Raw genomic sequence first — 21175 nt, forward strand, 5'->3', positions numbered from 1 at the left:
TGTTCTTCAGGTTAGGTCTCCCAGAGATCATCATTATATTTGCACAGTAAAGTTTACAGCCTCTTTTCTAGGCAGCTTAGTCATTTCTCTTAGGTAAAAGGTTACAGTCTGCAGATGATTTGCTACTGTCAGTCCCTGTTTGGTTTCACATGTCTGTTATTATGTGAGAATGAGAAAGGATCATCAGCACAGGAAGCATGTGTCTTCAATAGTGAAATTCAGAAGTGCTTCTCATGATCTCAGGATTAAGTCTTAAATATGACTTCTAGCATGGAGGGCATGTGCTGCCATTTAATCTCTGGAAATTGTCACCTCTTTGAGGTTGCTATGATTGAGGAGGAGAAATGTAGTTTTCTGAGTATCTACACCAAAATTAGTTATTGCAGAAGTCACTGAAATCATCACTCTCTACTCAGAAGTACAAAACTGGAATAGCTTTGCTAAGCTGCAGCAGGTGATTTTCATAACATCCTTTAAAATTAAACCTGCCTTCAGGTATGGGACTCCCAGATCAAGGAAGCAGAAGGAAGTTGCTGTTGAAGTGTGTCCAGAGGAGGCCACGAAGATTATCAGAGGGCTATAGAACCTTTGAGGACAAGATGAGGGAGCTAGGTTTGTTCATCCTGGAGGAAAGAAGGCTTTGGTGAGATGTCACTGTGTCCTTCCAGTACTGAAAGGGAGCTTATGAACAGGGGACAGATATTAGGGTCTTTTTTTTTTTCTTTTTTTTTAACACAGACAGATATTGAGAGCACAAGGGAAATGGTTTTGAATTAAAATAGGGGAAATCTAGATTAGATGTTGGGGGGAAATTCTTTATCCAGAAGGTGGTGAGGCAGTGGCATAGGCTACTCAGAGAAGCTGTAGATGCCCCATCCCTGGAGCTGTTCAAGGTCAGGCTGGATGGGAAGCCCTCTCCACAGTAGGGAGCTGGAATCTTCTATGTCCCTGCAACCAAAGCCATTCTATGATTCTTTGATTGTATGTATATATATATATATAATATATGTGTGTGTGTGTGTGTGTTCATATACTACACACACACATGTATATGTATAATCAAATAATACATATATATTTACTCGGCTATTTATATATATATATATATATATATAAATATATAAATTTATATATATATATATATATATTATATATATATATATATATCAGAGTAAATACTGCTTACATCTTGTAGTACTATGGTTTATATCACCTGGTCCTCTCTTCAGTAAGATTTTGTTACGCAAACTTCTCAATCCTACATTTTCTATTTATGTGTTTTTAAATGCTGATATATAATTACTCTCAAGATTTTAAGCTGTCTCACCCCAGTTACTATAGATGACTTGATATTTATATATCTGGTGCAGGACTAAGGTAGCAAATGAGGCCAAAATGTTGCCTGTCTGATTTATTACAAATTCAGAGCAGTTGACAAATGTGAGGAAGATAGGGAAGTTAGTGGCAGTAAAGAAGGGGAATCCTTGTGAATAGTTCATAAGGTGGAGATCATCACGGATGATCATCACGGATCCACCTACATCTTGTTGATCCGCAGGGGGCTGCAGTTTGGTCAGCGAAGTCTTGTTAACCTTCATAGTTAGCATGAGGGGCATCCATCTTACCCCCAAACTCTTTGGATTTTGCCCTCTTTGTTCTGTTCTGGTGCACTTCTGGTTGCTCAGGGCAACAGTACCTGCTCCTCCTCTCAGGAAATTGGCAGTTGATCATGTGGCAGTCACATGCCTGCTACCTGGCAGATTGATGGGCATGCGTGCTGACTCTATAGTGGTCATAGTCATAGTGGGCTGACCCCAAAAGTCAGTCTGACCTGCAAACATCATCCACAAGCAGATTCTGTCTTGTCACTCAACCACATGAGTTCTTCTTGTCGACCTATCATGGTCTCAGGCAGGTGCTGCTGAACCATCTTTGGGACAATAGTGCTTTCTTCTAACTTCTCACATAAGCATATGTATAACTTTTCTAATTAGGTATTAGTAAACTCTTGTATGAATTAGGACATGAATGAAATTGAATTATATGGGACAACCCTTAAAACAGTCTTAAATTCCCTTGATGATGAGTTTAAAGTGGCATATGCTTCTATTTTAGGTTTATTACAAATTGTGAAAATAAGTAATTTGCAAATGCAGAACCTTCTTTTGTCTCTTCTTTGCACTGCTTGTTTTTACTGTATTTATTTACTTTTTAAGATATCACTTCTAGATATTTATACACATAACACATGTGTATAATAAAGAACTGGTTTTCTGTTGTCTGTCTGTTTTTGAATGTGCACCTGTGTTTTTCTTACTTGAGTTTTATGTCTGTATCAGATGCATGAGTACCTCCACATTAAATGTGGGAAAAAAGTAAAACTATTACTACAGTTTTTTCCTACCAGTGGAAGACTATTTTGATCTTATTCTACACTAACAATCTCCTGTGCTGCTATATTGACATAAGTAAGCTGAAGCCTAAACATTGTAGCTAGATGAAGTTGATAAATAAATGGATCAGCAGAAAACTAGAAGAAAATCGTGATTTTGAAATGGTGAAGTAAGTGATGACACTTTTCATGGTTTTGTATCTTGACAGTTGTGAGTTTAGCTTGCTCAAATAAATAAAAACAACAAAAAACCCAGTCATAGATACCCGGTTATAGAGATAAGCTGCAGCAAACAGTAAGTGCAGATCAGTAAATATTTGTAAGTGGTACTCACTATATGCTTTTATTAAAATAAAAGATAGATTTGGAATTCTTTTTACGAGCTTATTTCTAAAGTTATGTCTGATGATTTGACTGAGAACAATTGTTTTGAAAGGAAGTGATAATTCAGCTGACTATACTTTAGGATAAATCATCCTAAGCTTGACTCCAAACTTGAGAGGAACTTACTGTTCCAGCTGGATGTACTTCAATCTATTTGGCTTGATGACATTCATCCAAGAGTTTTGAGAAAGCTGGTTCATGTCATAACAAAACCTTTCACAATTATTTTTCAATGATGTTGGGAATCTGGAGAGGTTTTAGTCACCAGGAAGCTGGAAAAGATTATGGGCATTTTCAAGAAAGGTGAGAAGGAAGGTCACAGAGTCACAGAATCACAGGATTGTAGAGGTTGGATGGGACCTCCAGAGATCGAGTCTAACCTCCCTGCCAAAGCAGGTTCCCTATACCAGTTCACACAGGTAGGCATCTGGGCGGGTCTTGAATATCTCCCAGAGAAGGAGACTCCACAACCCCCTGGGCAGCCTGTTCCAGTGCTCTGTCACCCTCACCACAAAGTTCTTGTGCACATTTGTGCAGAACTTCCTATGATCCAGTTTCTGGCTGTTTCCCCTTGTCCTGTCTCCACATACTGCTGAATAGAGTCAGGCCTTGCTACTTTGCCCCCCACACCTTATGTATTTGTAGACCCGGATCAGGTCCCTTCTCAGTCTTCTGAGATCCTGGTAATTACATACCTTTCACAGTTATAAACTGTCCCACTCTTACCAGAAGTAACTAAAGGTGTTAACCAAAATTAGAGTGCTGGGCAGTCATCAACTATGTAAAGTTTAAAAAGAGCAAGTGCCAGAATCTGCTCCAGGGACAGACTACCCTGGTTGTATGAATGGACTGAGAGATGAGATGCTGGAGAGCAGCCCTGTGGAAAAGTAATCTTGAGGCTCTGGCTGACAGCAAGCTGAACTAGTACTTAAAATACGCTTGGTTCTACTCCATCAGTGCTCTTTGGATGTTCCTTTAGGGAACTGTGCCCTAGGGCAGCTTGGGGCTTGGGAAAAGCCAGGATTATACTAAATTTGCTGTAAATTGTAGTATGCCATTTTATGTTTAATTGCACTACAGTGAGGCCAAATGAGTTCCTAGTTCTGTTGAGTCCTTAGCCTGTATTTCTGCGTAAATTTTGTACATAGGATCACCATATCTTTCTCCTGAACTCTCACATGCAATTACTTTTGAAGCAAGTTTCAGTCAAATTTTGCTGAGGATATAGGTCTGAAGTATTTCCAGAAGATTTCACAAAGATGAGGTGCCACATCTGTACGTAAAACCTTGCTACTCCTCTTATTAAGGAGAAATGCTATAGGGCAAACCCACCGCATAGTGAATCTGAAGAGACTGGGTTGAGAGGCAGTCCAGGAATTCAGGAACCTTTATTCGGAGTTTGTATTTCTTTTATACATCACCTGTAGGAGGTGTTAATTCTGCTGCGCAAGGAGCTATTTATTGATAGTTCTTCTATGCAATAGCTATTATACTGAGGCCAGCTATCGCACTGCCACCCTTGAGGAAGTGCAGCATAGCTAATTCTGTTCCAAAGGCCCCAGCCTGACAGAGCACCTTTTTTTTCTTACAGTCTTTGGACTTTTATGAAAATAGGACTATGTAGCTACTGCTCAGCATCTCTCATTAGAAAAAGGATTCCTGTTGAAGGAGACCACTGATACTGACAATAGTGGAGAACTGGGTTGAAGGAATGAGGCAGTATACTGAAGTTCATTCTTCACATTTCTTTGGGAGGGCACCTGAGCAGAGATTGAAAGTTGGAAATGCTAGAATTTAAGTTTTTTTTGTTTTTTGTTTGTTTGTTTGTTTGTTTTTGTTTTGTTTTTTTTCTCTCTATCTTTTTTTTTTTTTTTTTCCTCCAACAGGGATTTGAGCATGTGAGTGTGTCTTTGTTCATAGAATTAGAGCATATGTAATGGTAGTTTGGTAAAAATGCTTTAGAATTAACAAAGGGGTGTGTTGAAAGAGTTGCGTGATATGCAATGAACTTGTAGGTCTGTGATGTATCTGTGAGGTCCCACCAGTTGCTCTAGAAGTGTTTGAGACTGTAATTGCTCTAATTACATCAATATAGTTTCTCATTTGGATAGGTCTTTGGGTTGTCTGGGAATAGCAGTGTGTGCAGTTCCCAGATACATGTTCTGCACATATATGCCTGGCAGTACTAGAAAAAAGCTGTTAACTCAGTGAGATTGCTGTATCAGTACACTCTTAACAGAGGGGATCTGCAGTGGTGGCTATGACTACACAAACGTTTTGACATATCTAGAGCATGGAGACTGGCCCAGTGTATTGTTAGAAAGACGACAGTGGATGCTACTGCTTTGCTGGTAGTCTGCCTGTAATTTCCTTAAAGAACAGTCAGAAATTGAATCTCCATTTTGCTTTCAAGCTTAGAAGCCCTGAAAGCTGATAGACCCATCTTCACATAGGCAGATTTTTTAACAGATGACATGCTATATCGTCTATAACAGACCTGGACAGAGTGTTTAACCTTGCAGCCCAAATTGTTCAGTAATCTCTCAGTATTTAATAATAAGGGAAATTGGAGGCTTCTGTGCTAGAGCGAGAGAGTCCTTTACCATAATAGCAGTTCTGCTATTATGTAATGTACAGCAGTGCCTCATCAGAGGGACCTTTTGAAAGAGTCAGCAAGTCTTGGGTACAGCTGATCTCTGCTTTATCAGTAGCAGCTATTTAATGTTCTTCAACATGTGCACTTGTTTTCATGTGAGGGTGGTGAAGGTTGACAGAGACAACAGAAAATTTCCAACCTCAATTAACAAAGCCACATTTTTTTTGTATTGGCTTGCAAGCGTCCATAAAGCTGTAGGAAGAGACTGGTAGAGTGACTGAGCCATAGGTTAATTAAAATTTTAATGCTTCACTCTGTTTATGAATCTATCAGCCTGTACTGAGTTATCACAAAAATTATGTGCTCTTGCATCAAGTGTCGATATGGTACTGATTGGTACCTACAGGTAAGGTTATGCTGCTTCAAAAACTATTGTAAAATTAGAAAAGGGAAGGCCACAAGAATAACATAAAATAGGAATGGCTTTCATACAAAAAGATGGATTAGACTAGGATAATTCATCCAGGAAGAGATGTAACAGATGGAGTAGGAGATACAGTGTAAAATGGCTGGGAGAGAGTGACCAGGGGAAGGTAGTTAAGTAATTCTTAGAACTAAAGGCACTTAGCAAAATCATAAAGCATCTGATGTACTGAAAGGCTATTTTAAAAATACTATCCTTAGTCATAAATGTATTACTGTGGATGCCAAAATTATTTTAAAATGTTGAAAAATAAATATTTAGTCGAATTGCTGAAAGTCTACAAAGACTAACGCATAAGTGGAGCCTAAAATGGGTGCTGTTGGAAGAAGAGACCAGTGACTAAACAAAAGCAGCAACTTTTTAAATTCTTTGTTTTAGAAGTGTTTGCTTCAGGCTACTTTCAAGACAGAGTGCTGTGTTAAATAGATACTTTTCTCAACCAGTGTAAGTGCATTTATGAATCCTAAGCATAAATTTGACACATAAATGGTAATGTGAATATGTACTCACACTTAATTCAGCAGTAATGCTACTTACTGGTGTGTCTTTTGTGAAGACTAGTAACCTTATAAACTGAACCATTGTACAGGCTGTTCTAATAAAAATAAAGATTTTTTCTTTCATCATAAATAAAGATAAATAAAGATTTTCTTTCATCATTGTAAAGCTGGTCAGATTGTGAGAGTGTGGCAATTCAACCATATATCAATACATGAAGATATGGCAGACAGATATTCAACTAATGTGGAGGTTATGGGTCAGCTGAGCTTCTCTAGCTTACAATATTGGGCACTCTCTGAAAAAGTCAGTATAATTGCAATAACAGAGTGAGAGTTTGAAAATTTTTTAAATAAATTCCAGCTGATAACTGTACAAAAGGTGCTCCTGTTCTAGTAAGTGGAGTTTCTGGTCTGTTGTTACATCTTGCTTAGCACACCACTGACCAGAGTTGTCCTGATTTTGAGAAGAGTAGGGAACGGCTGTTTTGCTGCAATAGAACAGTATCAGTATTCTTGTTTTATAGTCTCCTGAGGGCATAAAAAAATGATGTCAGCCCTAGGGCATAAAGAAGGTCGCAAGCAGGTACCATGGGTCATTTGGCTGGTATAAAGTAGGCACCCAATTAATTTCCTTGTCTGACAGCTGCCATTAGCTTTGGAAACTGTGACAGGTTTTTTTTAAGGTTTAAATTTTGTCAGGCAGTGACCTGGTGCAAGCTGCTGCCTTGAGGCTAAAGCAAATTGATTTTTCTCTTGCTTTCTATTAAAGGGAAAGGCTAGGTATTCATTCTAATGATTAATGTATGTCTGAGGTTTAAATAAAATAATTTTTTTACTTTTCTAGCAGCGATCCCATGTATTTTTTCACATTCTTACTCTCTTTTATCCCTTGACGTCCTCAAATCTAGTCCATTATTGTCCAGAGTAATACTATGATGTCTGATGGTTCTTCTGTTTCATCATAGGCATATCTGAGCACCGTGTATTGCTTGCTGAAGGAAATTTAAATATTCATGACATTTCAGCTATTTTGGTTTTTTATTTTTTATTTATTTTTATTTTGTTACTGCTAATCTTGCAAGCACATGGATTAAATCAAAACCTTCTACTGTTAAGGGAGAGGTAGATATCACTGAATTTTTGGTCAGATCCTAACTGTCTGGCTTGGCAATTATTTAGAGCCTTACCTTTGTTTTGGGCCAAGCTTGTATTAGATTCCATAGGAACAGGAAATGGAACACACATCTTTGCACTGTAGAGTTGCTGTCACAGTGTGGAAGAAGAGTGGTATGGGAGTTATAATTTATGGCTCCTGACCCCTTACAAGGGCTGTGAGAATAGATATAGAACATTATGTGCTCCCTCCTTCCCTCTTTCTTCTAAATGCCTTATCCCTGTGCTGTACTTAAACCAACCTCAGTCTTGTCTTAGCTTTGTGGTAAATTAATTTGGAGCAGCTTACTGCTTGCCGTATATTTGCTAGAAACATAGTAGCATTTGCAGAGTTAAATCTGCTTACTAGAATGTAGCTTTTACCCTTGTGTGGTGTTCTTGCTCAGTGGAAGTTCTTAGCACATCAGCTACTCAGCATTTGTGAGTAAAAGGCATACACCTGGCCTCGCTAATGACTACTCAGTGCCACTTAAATGCTGATCAGAGGTGAGGGTTGCATTTATGAAGTAAAAAATTACTCTAGTTTGAAACACAGTTTGCAGTTGCAAGAAACCCTTAGTGGGAGAGCATGCAGTTACTGAAGGGCAGATGCAGAAAACAATTCTAAGCATATTTTACAAGATCAAAGGTGATCATCTGTAATATTTTTGCTTACTCATAGCTGGCACTTGAAACATCAAGAGTCAGTAGCTACCTTTGTGATTGATCTTTAGTATCTTTAAGTGACTTGCTTTCTGCCTACTGCTTCTGCAAGGGCATCTGGTGTACTATCCAAATACCCAGCCCCCATTCAAACTACTTTCAGCAGAAGAGATTAGATATTGTTAATGTTGGACATGAATCTCGTAGCAAGGTCTTTGGAATAATAGGTGCTGGCTGGATTAAAGTCTTCAGTACTGGGTGAGGACTGTTACTAGTGTGCCATCTGGGAAATGAGAGACTCAGTCTCTGTGGGAGTGCTTTCTGTTCATAAAGGTTGGAAAAGAAAGCTACCATTACCCATTCTAATTGTCAGCTCATCACCACCATGCCCACTAACCGTGTTCCTCAGTGCCACATCTACCCTGGTGAAGAGATATAAACCATCATCCAGTTTAGCACCCTGTGTGGATGACAATGTGAAATTTACGAGATATGAAGCTGTTTTATTTATTTATTATTTTATTTTATTTTATTTTTTTCCCAGGTTTGTACATTTCTCTAGAAAAAAAGAAAAAATTTCTTGTATGGGGTTTCAGATTTTAGGGTGCCTTAACTTGTTTATTTATTTTATTTGTCTTACAAGATGTCAGATTTACAAGACAATCTGAAACACCTGTGGTCTGTTCCCACAAGACAGTGTGGTGTATGGTAGTGGTGAGACATTTTTGTAAATGAAGACCTGAAATGGTTTCAGAAAGTTGCTTGATAAGCAAACTCAAAAGGAAGTGTTATATTTTCCCTTCAACTGTTGACTTTTTATTTTCCAGGGAAAAAAAATGTTGAAAACAGTGTAAGTTTGATATATACAAAACATATTTTGCAATGGCAAATGCTTTTCAATTGAAATCTGCTACAAAAAACCTTGTGTGAATTTATAGGAGCCTTAATCTGGTCCTAGCTATAACAGCTAATTAATCTTGGAATAAATATAGCGTGAATGTAGAAGAGATGAGGCACAATTTTTAATTATTAATAGTTAACTCTGTAAGACTTGAAGATAAATAATTGAGGGAAGATCTTTCCTACAAATAAAACTGAAATGTGCAGACAAATATAGGAGTGGGTATTTTCAGAAGTGCTATCATTGATGAAGTGCTTATATTCCCCTGACAGTCATATGGTACTGGACACATAATTGCCGTGTCTTTGAAAAATCAAAAAAATCATGAAGTAACTACTTAGTTTTCTGGAAGATTCAACTGAATTGCCTACATATTTCCATCAACAAAGGTCACCATGGAAACTGGAGCTTCTAAAAGCTTCCTGCCAGTTCCCTGACCTCCAGGTGAAAATTGAGACTGCTTCATTGTTCCATTTGCTCAATTTTTTAACCAAAAATGCCAGGCCTTAGTGAAACATTTGTTCACTTCTGGAAATTTGGTGCATGAGCAATTTTTCAGTGTTTGTACTGCCTGTTTTATATGGTGCTCAGGGGTATTTTCCAGTACTTGCTCCATTCAGTTCTTAAATCCCTTTATTAAATAAAAAATATAAGTGCATTAATTATTTTGTCCAGCTTGCCATTTTCCTTATTCATGAATCGTGAGGATTTTATTTGCAATTGTTCATTTATTTATTTATTTGTCATTGCTTTTTGTTAAATATGTAATTGACTTTTTTAAATAAGCCATAAGAGCTGACCTGTGTGCTGGTATTTCAGCTTGGCCTTTCAAAAAGAAATAACAAACAAAAAATGGCCTGCTCTTGCTAGATCAAAATATTGAGAAGCCTTTTGATTCTTTACTCTCTGGGAATGTTCCTTGTCCAAATTCCTCTTTTCTATCTGACTATTCAGTGAGAACTGTCTGGATCCTGGTTGATAGTGGGGTGGACCTTTTGAATAGGTCAAGGAAAGTAAATATGCATCTATGTGTCTTAAGTGCTTTCCTATCTAGTTCATTCTGATCTCTGAAGTACTAAATCAGATTTATTTGATTACCTTTTTATGAACAACCATGACTTCCACATCATTAGCTATTCTCCAGAGCAAGACAAAGAAATAACACATCTGTTTGATAAGTAAAAGAGTCAGATGAGCTAGACATTTGGTAAGCTGGTCATCCAGGCATTATCTTCTCTGTCAACTTCATTCTCTCAGAATAAAAAGAAATAAACTAAGCAGAAGGGAGAGGAAGAAATTGTGCAATTTTTTTTTTCTTTCGATTAGTTGGGGCTTGGGATGTGGGGTTTTTTTTGTTTGGTTCTGTTTTATTTTACTTTGTTTTATGTGAGTGCTAGGTTTCCATAACAGTTTCACAGCAGTAAGAGAGTTTCAAACAGAATAACATAATAATGCTTATCTCCAAATCTTCAGTATCGCTGTTAACTATATGTGAGTGTTTCTGAGAAGCCTTAGAATTTGTAAATGTTCTTTAAAGGCATTTCAAATATACATGGTCATACAGTTATTAAGTTTTCTTCTTGAAGTAAGTTTTAGAGCAACAATGAAAAGTGTTAAAAATACAGCCCTCCCTCCATAACTCCCCCTCGTTCCCCTTGGTCTAAGGCTCTCTAGTGTTGATGATGCTTATTAGAGCTGAATAGTATGCTTTTTGACCAACTGCTTCTGCAGCAGAAATCTCATTTCAGTGTGGAGATTTTTTGCTTACTGGAAAAAATCCTTGTACAAATGCTTTTGGCTGTAGTCAGAAGTGGTACTTGAATATCAGCATGTTCTTTTGTTGATCAAAACATCCTCCTGAACAGTTCAGCTAGTGTTAGCAGGAGATGTGCTAAGGCTCTTAACTGAAATATGAACCTAGTTGTGGTTTTTTTGTTTGTTTGGTTTGGTTTGGGTTTTTTTTGTTTGTTTGATTGTTTTGTCACCAAAGCATTTTTTTTATTTTTTTTTCATGAGAATGAAAAACTGAAAGTTTTCCATTGCAGTCCTTCCCCTCAAAGTTAGAAACCAGCTGGTAGGCATCTTTACCTCTCTGTTGTGCTTTTGCTGACCACAAAGCAAACATTTTGTGGATCATACACCTTTTGGATAGAATAAAGTGTGTCTCAAATTTTTAGTTCTTTCTAGAAAAGAGCAGTTTGTATTCTGAGAGTATTGACTGTGAACATATTATTTATACATGCTTTAGTTACACAGGGACTGTGGAAAACAGCAGCAATGAACAGAAAATGTTTATGTTTCTGAACAGTTTATACCGTGCACTTACAGTATAATAGCAGCATGGAAGGTGCCTTTACCAGTTTGTGTGCCCAGTGAAAGAAAAATCCTACTTCCCATTTTTGATACCACATATGTCTTCAAGGATTTTGCTGCCTCCTATGATCTGTATTAACCTCTGATTTCTGCTTTGCCTTTCCAGCACTGGCTTGAGCCCAGCAAGTCTATCTTCAAGCAAATGAAATGTAAGTGTTGAGAGCTTGTGTTTTTAATCTGTTTTGAAGTGCTCAAAGGTTTTTCTGTGCTTCTGTGCAGTATCTTAGAGTGCATTTTATTTATATTCTGTTGAAGGAAGGCCTTTCGTGGCCTATCTAGAGTTTCCCTAAATCCTTATTTCACTGTTTCTTCACAACTCTGCACACCAAGAGCTTTCCCCGGTTGTACAGGATGGGAGCCGTAGGACAGCTGACATTTGTGGAGGGGCAGATCTAGTGAGGAGAAGACTTGTATGCTCTGGCTCTCTATTTCCGTCAACTTAGTCAACTTAGATTATGAAATGAAAGTGGCTTTTCTCACAGACATCTTTGTAGGCAATTGCTTTGCTTTTTAAGTATGCATACTTGAAGGGAATATTTTATTTGGGAGAATGCTTACTTTAAAACAGAATGAATCTGAAAATATTGTCAAATATGTAAAAAGAAACAAACTAAAACTCCTAGGTGTTAGGTGGATTGAATTCTTCCACTAATGTGTGTACATGTGCATATACATGAACATGCATACACCTAGGTTATTCACTGTATTATGGTTCACAGTGTATAGTGCATGATGTTTAGGTAGCAGGAGTGCTGTGCTCTGTGCATAGCAACATGTTCAGGAGCTCTGCCAACAGATGGACTGACAGTGTATTGATCTATTCAGACCAGCTCTGTCTGCATGTAGATGTTGCCTAGATGTGATTGATGGTGGTTAATAAATTCTGTAGATGTTGTGATGTGGTGGACTCATCAGAGGGCCTGTGTGTCTTTTGTGGTAGAATGCTAATCAAAACTCTGAGGACTGAAAACAAAATGTGTAGAGAGAAGCAAAATAATTGCAGCTAATATGAATTTATTACTTTGGATAGTGATAGGCCTCAACAACAACAGCAAAAAGAATTAGAGGCCAACAGAGGTGTTTTGTTATCATCCTATGATTTAGGACATAAATAGAATTAAACGTGCAGTTGGCTTTTCATGAGCAACTTTAGTTTAATACTAGTGTAGCTAAATTTTATTTTTTGTCATAGATGAAGGGATTTGAGCTTCTACATTAATGCCTTAAGGAACCAAAACAAGTATATTTGGATATCTAGTATAGATGCGTAGAATAGAATCCATGTATATTATAGATAAATATATCTCTCTCTCCTACAGGTTTCAAGAATGTTTTTGTACATCAGGAATTCATTTTTCTAAAAATATACCGCATTAGTATAGAATGCTAGACAATTTCTAAAGGTGCGCAAGTTTAATCTGTATTTTGTTTAAAAATACTCAGTTTGCTATGACACTATTTAGACTCAGAAGCTACTTTATAGATCACCAGTGTTGATTTAAAAAGTGTCACAGTCTCAAGTGACTCAAATAAGGATTGAAATTAGTAGCAGGTGGAAAGCATGGAAACTGAAGTGATGAAGTGACTGTAATAGAACATTCGTTATGTGTATCTGACCGTGTATCTGAAAAGCAGAACGCTTTTCACAATGTGTATATCAGATGGAGGTTTCCTTGCCTTTCTTTCCATCAAGGAATTCAGAAAACAGTGAAATGATGTGTTTTTTATGAACAGCAACTCATTTCCTTTGATGCAAGAGTAGTCTTTATATAATACTAATGATTTAAAATATTCCAAATTCAGTTGAATACTTGGATTTACATATGATTGCCAGGTATTTGGATACGTGCAACAAAGACAGAGAAATGCTGCGTTCTTAATCTCAGCTACCATTTGTGGGAGACTTCATTTTCCCCCACACAATAGCAGGTTTTTCAGTGTATTGTTTTGTCATAATGTGATACTTAAATCCTAAGTCTGTGCCTCAGCCATTTTAACTGCTAGTTTTGCTTGAGAGAAAAATTTATTCTCTGAGAAGTGTTGTAAATGACTGTCGGTTTTGTTTGTACTGTTTGTAACACATTGACTGCTACATGTAAGTGACAGTAAGCACTCTGCTTTTGTTAGAAGTTCTCCATGAAGCTACATAAGATACATCTCTGTGGTTCTAGGTAAAGCCCTTCTTAATACAGTTTTTATGTTCTTTTGTGTGTTTTACGTTTATTTTACTGTTATTCTCCCCTGGATGCTGGCAGTAAAGTTCCTCTCTATTTGGCCAGCTTCTAATGTTTTTGTACTTATTTTATATCTAGAAGTGCCCCAGTTTAAGTTTTATTGGTCACTTGAGCAGTAATATTCACAAAGAACAGTTTTGTCATCCACTCTCTTCTCCCTCTTTTCCCCAATTCATTTTCAAGTTTATTTATATTATAATAATGCAACTATCCTGTAACCAGTTTTGTGAGAAATAGCTATGTTTTATTCTTGATGGAATAGTGGAAAAGAATCCATCCTCCTGCTAAGTGTTCAAAATACACACTTTTCCTCCTGTTTTACATCTCAGATGATCTGAGAGAGTAGTGCAGAAAAGACATTCTACTGTATCATGCAAGTGGAGTGTGCCAAGAGACTTTAATTTCCTTCAACTCCTGTGCTATCATTAAATGGACAAATAGCTGAAATGAACTAGGGGAAGGAGAATGCAGGTGTAGAAATGGACTGTGCAGATCTTTCTCACAGATTCTTAAACAGACTAATTTCCCATGGGCTTTTCCATACCTCAGTACAAATCTGGAAGAAAAAAAAAAAAAAAAAAAAAAAGAGTTTAGCCAAATATGAGGTTTGTAAATACATGTACAGTGAAAGAAGGAAGTTTCATGTGAATCTTGATGCCTGAGTTTCCTGTGTTCTTTGTCGTTGATTCCATGAGGAATTAACAACAGAATTTGAAGAATTACCATAATTGGCTGATGAAAATCCCACTTGCCTAGTGTTCCACCATGACTAATTAAATGTGACGGGGCTCCACAGCTGGAAGTCTGTGACAGATCAGCTATCTCTTACACATAAAATAAAATCACACAGTAGTGGTCTACCTTAAACATGCTTAGGCACTTATGTGAATAAACATCTGATTTACTTAGTAAGGAAAGAGATACACGAGATCAGCAGCATATGTGGCATGTGTCCTGTGGTTCTCCAGAGGTCCTTCTGCAGTGGTAGTGAACATGAAGGTAGCTGGAGTATATATATCTATATATATTATTAAAAATAAATGCTAAATGTTGGTGAGGTAATGTAGTTCAGAAAATCTACAACATCAAAGAAGGATACAGGACGTTTTCTGCTATATTGCATCCTGAAGTTTATGAAGATATCTTAAACAAGTGCTTTTGGTACCTGTCTAAACTCCATGTTTAATAGAAAAAACAAGAACATTAAAAAAATGCTGCCAATACAGATCTCTGCAGAAGTTAGTATTTATGCTAATTGAAAAGCATGTTGTTAAAAAAGAGGGATCAAACACTTCTAGAAATTACATCAAGATTTTTACTCTATATTTAAAAATATTTTTTCTCTGTTTTCTGCCAGTGTAAAAATGTAATTTTTCTTAGGTTTATCATTCCTGTATATAGGTGGCCTTGCTTAAAAATAGATGCACTGAGTTCCCTGTTGCACTTCCGTCTTTGTTTCACTCAGGGTGTTGGAGGTTTGATTTTTGACTAAGAGTTTAATGAACATTGGATAGTCTCTTAGTTAAAGGCAGTCACAATCTTAAAGATATAAAATTTGTTGCCACAAAAACCTTGTATTCTGTGTGTGCAAGTTCTTTCATGCGGCAAAGCAGTGGAAGATTTCAGCATTTGTCATAATTAAAGTAGGTTTATTCTTGCTTTGCCTTCATCTTTTATATATTGTTAATATGTAATCAGGCAAATTGAAATGGATTTTACAGTCAGTACTGTTCTAAGTGATAAAATCCATTGCGAATCTTTTTTAGTAAGAAAGGAAAGCCCGCAGTGGTAGGATGTTCTGACATACCCTTGAGCATTTCCCTACACTAGCTACTCCTTATCTGATAGATAAAGGACCAATTGGAGAGAAAAGGCTTAGAGCTATTACAACTGATTTTATTCAGACTAGTTCAATGCTGAAGAGATGTTCTTCTGAAAATTGAGTTCGGTTTTGGGAAGGTTTGTTATTGTTAGTGTATCCACTTGAGTAAGAGTTAGAAAGCAATTTTAATTTCAAGGAATTGAGAATTGTTGAGTTTGACAATCTTTTTCTGAGCTGATTCAATCAACTGACTATCTTGTTTTTCAGGACAAGAAAATACAGAATGAAGGAATGTGAAGTTGTGGTTCTCCACTGCTTTAAAATCTATAAGACAAAGTTCTTTCTAAATGTTTGCATATCTCCATATTGTTTTTTGTAGGAACACAATGATATATTTTAAGCTGAAGTTGGAGAAGAAGATGTATGGTTGTGCATGTTTTCTCCCTCCCTCTTGCTTCAAATGTTTGTGGTGGTTTATTTTCTAATTGAGGAAAAGGGCCCGGAAAAGAAAATCTTCTTTCCTTCTGTAGGTGGACAGTGCCTTGTTGTAAGACTTCTGGAGATTAATGGAATGCGTGGTGTCATATTCTTTCCAATATTTCAAATTGCAGTTTGGGATTGTGCTGTTTGTGTTTGTTGCAGAAAAAAAGGACATCTATTTAGCAGGCAGCAGTAGCCTTGTTTTGTATTACTTGCTGCTTTCCTCAGGAGGAGACTAGGAAAAGGTTTCAAGTTGCTTCGAACTGCCTTGCCCAGACTCCTGTGCATTCTGAGTGTTTAAATAAGCTTCTATTGAATGCTATTGTGCTACAAGGGCAATGTTTCTGTTATAAACTTAGCCATTGACTGGTTGTGAGCTTTCTTTGCTCTGATACTCTTTGCACAGGGAAGAGGCATTATTGCTCTTCCATGGCTGCCACATATTACCAGAGTTTGGCTCTTTTGCCATAACTCTCTTTTCTTTGTCACAGACAAAGTTTCATGTCACTCACTGATGTAAAAAATATGCTGAAAGCTTTAGGGTCTTCTGTAAGCTTTTACTATCTAGGGCCTTTCTGCATCCCCATTTCAAGCAGAAACAAATTCTGTAACAGGTCACTTGAGTTTTTTTCCTACTGAGGAGGAGTTTTTCTTAACTATCTCTTCTGTTTTCTAAGTGGAAGCGTATTCTGAAAATGCAAAATTTTGTCCCTTGATTAGTTGTGAGAATCCTATTAATAAGAGACAGACCATTTACAATGACAAACATTATCTTTCACTTTGTCCAGGAAATGTGACTCCTTCATTTTCCTTCATGGGATTTAGTTTTCCACAACAGGGCAGGAAGGACATAGACAATGTTGAATGTTGTACAGAAAATTTCCAATCCCTTTAAGATAATTCTGCCATCACACAGGAGATGAAAAAGCCCACAGAAGCCTTCATCCCTATGCTCTCTCATGAGATTACCTGCAGACCTGCCAGTTACTGTGGCTTGTGTGACAGTGCTGTAGTTTTCTCTCTATGTCATTTAGTTTTGGAATATGTGGGATTTTCCTTCTTATTTCTAACTTAAATCTAAAAAAAAACAAACCATGAATGTTATTAGGCTACAGATAGTTCTGAGGGATTTCTCTACTGTGCCTGATTTAAGCCCTCAATGTGGTTTTCACACTTCTCCTAACATGATATTTGCAACAAGCCTTGTTCATTAGAGTAATGGTCTTTTATTTGCTTTCACCCCCTTTCGTAATCACCAAATCACCAACTTTGGGTTAGATAGTATCTTGAGTGCTGTCAAAGATGCAACAGTAGGATATAAAGCTCTGTTCATTAACGTAGAGCTGAGAGAGAGATTGCTGAAGTTAAATCTTTTCTGTTACTATAATTTTATTTCTTTTTTTCTTCCCTCTTCCCTTCTCCCTTTTTCTTTCCTGCCCCCCCCCCCCCCCCTTCACCTCCCCCCCTTTTTTTTCTTTTCTAAGCGTAAGTGTATTTAAGACCCATGGCTGATGTGATAGAAGTAGATAATGGAGTCTTATTAAGTGCTGTAAACAGAAACAATTCATTCTCTAACTTCCTTATCTAAACTGATTTAATTTTCCTTCTATTTTTGTTGTCTTAGCATTATCATTACCAATACCACTACCATAACAATAATTCATAACATCTTCATACCTTATTGTAACGAGATAGAAATGCTGCCTGTTTTTAAATTGCCAAAAGAAAAAGAAAACACACAAAGAAAAATAAAAATAATGAGCAGTCCAAATGTTGTGGGTTTTTTGTACTACTTACAAGGTGCAAAACCACGTATAAATTGATTTGCACAGACTGCTTGTATTTTGCACATGCTTTCGCCTTTGTCATTTGCTCTTTTGTTTTAATGTGCATTTATAGTATGTTTTGTTTTGTTTTTTCCTTTTTTTCCTTTTTTTTTTTTTTCTTGCGTGATTCTTCAGAGCTAACCTTCACATGGGCTTCTTTGTAGGTCTCTTGGAGGCCACTTCTTCAGAGTGGCTAAGGCAATGTAATTTGCTACTGTTCTCATGATTTTTCTTTATAATGTTTCAGCTCATCCACCATATACCATGTGCTTTAGAGTGAAATTCTACCCTCATGAACCCTTGAAGATTAAAGAAGAGCTCACCAGGTATTATTTTGATCTGTGCATTTAATGTGAATTCTTTTACAAGTTTAGAATAAGACAGCTTGTTGGGTAGACTGGAGTTCTCATTGTGCTGAAATGCACTATTTGCATTATTGGTAATACTTTTTTTTTGTTGTTTATTGTATACCTGGGGACTTTTAAAACATAGCTTAAAGGGACTTTTCCTAACATACAGAGAAGTAGCGATGCTGTTAGAGAACTTTCAGAAAGAGAAGCAGTGATCAATATTATTCTAAGTTTTCTGCATGGAAGGATTTTGGATTGGAATGAGTTACTTTTTGTTTCTTAGGTTTTCTTTTGTTTGTGTCTGAAACAATATTTCAGTTTAATTCAGTAACATTTCTCTTTCAACAGGAACATGGAATGTCTTTCTTTTTTTTCCTTCTGTTTTTTGCAATGGAAGTGTCTGTCATTAGAACCAGAAACCCTACAGTATTTTTAAACTATGGATGAACTTTTTATAGAAAACTGAGGTAGAATATGGATATATTTACATTTTAAAAGTATAGCTATGTTGGAAGTTCTGTTGCATATACTGGAATTTTCCAGTGCTTTGGAATCACATCTGTGCAACAGTTCTATTGTACTTCGTGAATGGGATTTCTGTCCTTTCTTCTAGCCTTTGTAAATATTCTGTGGCTCTGGATATTTTTCAAGGGAATAATGTAGCAGCTTTTTTGATCTCTGCACCAACTGTGCAGGACCTTACATCTCCCTTACCACATCAGTAGTCAGCAGGTCACACCACTAACAGCACAATGGAGCACTTGTTGCCTTGAGATCTTCATTGATACTTTTGCCAATCCTTGCAAATTCTTGCACTCACAAGTCACTTTTGTATGGGAGTGAACCCATTATCCTTGATGTCACAGTTAAGGTTTCAGGAACAGCTTGCATTCTCCCAGATAGCTAGTTTACAATTTGTATAGAGCAGCTAAAACATCCTGTTAAATATTACAACTATTTGTCTCTAATCATGTACTGAAACTGTTTAGCTGAGGGAACAGGTTGTAAACAAGGAAGTCAAGGAATTTTCAGTGTTTGCTAATGTGTGCCTCTGAATGAATTTGAGACATAGTTTAAACATTCTAGGAAGTGGAAGATCTTTCTCATTGGAGACCTCTAATTAATTTATTCTCTGTTAACTTCTTGGATGCTTACTTAGGAGAAGTTTCATCAAAACAAAAAGCACTTCGAATTAGCTCAGTGATGTAAACTGTGCCGTCAGTATGTTTCAGTATTCAACTAGAATAGTTTAAAAACCAATTTGAAGTCTAGCTGTTGTTTGAAAAATATTCTTTGATCTTTTGTTAGCAGTATTACTAGGAAGGTACTAGCTTGCCTTAAAACAGAGAAATAATCTTTTTTCTTCATATGTTCACCTATTGTACATGATGCATTTGTCTATCTGATCAGCTTTCTAGTTTCCTGCTGTTGCTGTTCAGAAAGCTTTGCTTGTTGCCTGCCCAGGTCTCTTACACAATAACAAGGTATGGGAAGTGCTCATGAAAAGAGCATGTAAAGTATAAAGTCCTGTAACTTGCTCTGAGAGTTTGCTTCATTGATTAAAGAAGGAGGTCAAATTAAAGATAATGCTCTAAATTGATTGGAGTTGGGTTTTTTTTGTTTTGTTTTGGTTTTTGTTTTGTTTTTTTAAATCTTAATTACAAGGACAAGTGAAATACAAGAAGAATGACGATTAATATTTGAAAGGGGGTAGTTATGAAACCTGCATGGCTGATGGTTTTTTTTTGGTGGCTAGGCCACCATTTTAATTTTGTGACCTCTGCCCTGATCACGTGTTCTTTGCAGTGTCTGCTTAAGATGATCTGAAAATAAATTAATAATATTGCCACTCTTTGACTTAAAGGCTGATGTATGTTATAACTGTACTTATGGTCATAAGTCCATATCATAAAATTGTACATTTGCATTTCTCATTCTGTTCATGCCTAAATGTATCACAGTGCTGTTCTCTTGCTGAGTAGAAATCTGATGTTTGCCACAGTCCTCACTTAGGTGAGGAAATTAAAAGACAGTGGGACTTATCCTACCACATTTTCATATTACTGTTTTATCCAGAGTATTAACTAACCCTGTCCAAATCCCCCACTTGAATTACTGTAAGTGTAGTGTTTGTAAAAAGAGTAAATCTTTAATGTAGTATCTCAGAGACATCAGGGAGAGTACAGCTGGTTAAAAGAGCAATATTTGGTATAAAAATCATGTGTTTGGCACATGGAATTGTGTGTATGGATAAAGTGTATAATTTCTGTGAAAATAGTATAAAGAGAAATAGTTTCAGACATTTCTAGTGTGAAGAAAATTGAGTATTCTCCAACTCAGATTAGTGCTGTCCTACCTTGGGTAGGCTGGACTGTATTCCTTGATGTATTCTTTTGTTTTACAATAGGAGATGTGCTTAGAAAATTAAACTAGCTGAAGTCACTTCTCTGTCTGCAATATTATAGAAGAGAATCTCAAAGTGTGTGTGCGTCACATATTCGGAGACTGAGAATGCCCTGGGCAAAGCATTGAACCATGCACTTGCCTGTCATTACACTTAGTTCCACTGTTCAGGACATGAGTGAATACTGTCAGTCACATTATACCATCCCACTTGCTTTCTTTCATCTTCTCTCTTTTTAATTAATGATAACTTCAATGCTTTTGAAATAAAATCAGTGCCTGCTGCTGGATGTTAAAGCACTTTGAGGTAAAGCCATGCTAAATAAGAAGTTCTGTGAACTTCAAATACAGTTTCAACGTATTCCTGGAGACTGAGGCTCTACGTGGTCCTCAATCGCTGTGTACTCTGCAGTTGGTTAATACTACAGTTGAGTGTGCTTCTGAATTTAATTTCAGGTGCATTGGAGGTTCAGCAGATTGCAGTGCAAACAGCAAATGTAGATTTTTTAGTAGTTTGTGTAATCTTTTGAATAGTGAGAAATGCTTGATCATAGTGTGAGGAGCAGGGAGTCTCTGCCCCGTGGACAAACTTTCTGATTGACTTTTGTCTCAGGC

General features: G+C 36.9%; 1 protein-coding gene across 7 annotated transcripts in view; it reads left to right on the forward strand.

The window, feature by feature from the left end:
* Positions 1 to 21175, forward strand: part of FRMD3 (FERM domain containing 3) — a 140801-nt gene that overhangs the window by 67932 nt on the left and 51694 nt on the right. For all 7 annotated transcript variants that reach the window (XM_015849240.3, XM_085530332.1, XM_015849238.3 and 4 more), the window contains 2 exons: positions 11552 to 11594; positions 18055 to 18133. In XM_015849240.3, coding sequence (XP_015704726.1) covers positions 11588 to 11594; positions 18055 to 18133 — 86 coding nt within the window. In that variant the 5' untranslated portion in view covers positions 11552 to 11587. The remainder of the gene's footprint in view (positions 1 to 11551; positions 11595 to 18054; positions 18134 to 21175) is intronic.

The sequence above is a fragment of the Coturnix japonica genome, chromosome Z (genome assembly GCF_054131305.1).
Source record: "Coturnix japonica strain WE chromosome Z, WE-NBRP24, whole genome shotgun sequence".
Lineage (NCBI taxonomy): Eukaryota > Metazoa > Chordata > Aves > Galliformes > Phasianidae > Coturnix > Coturnix japonica.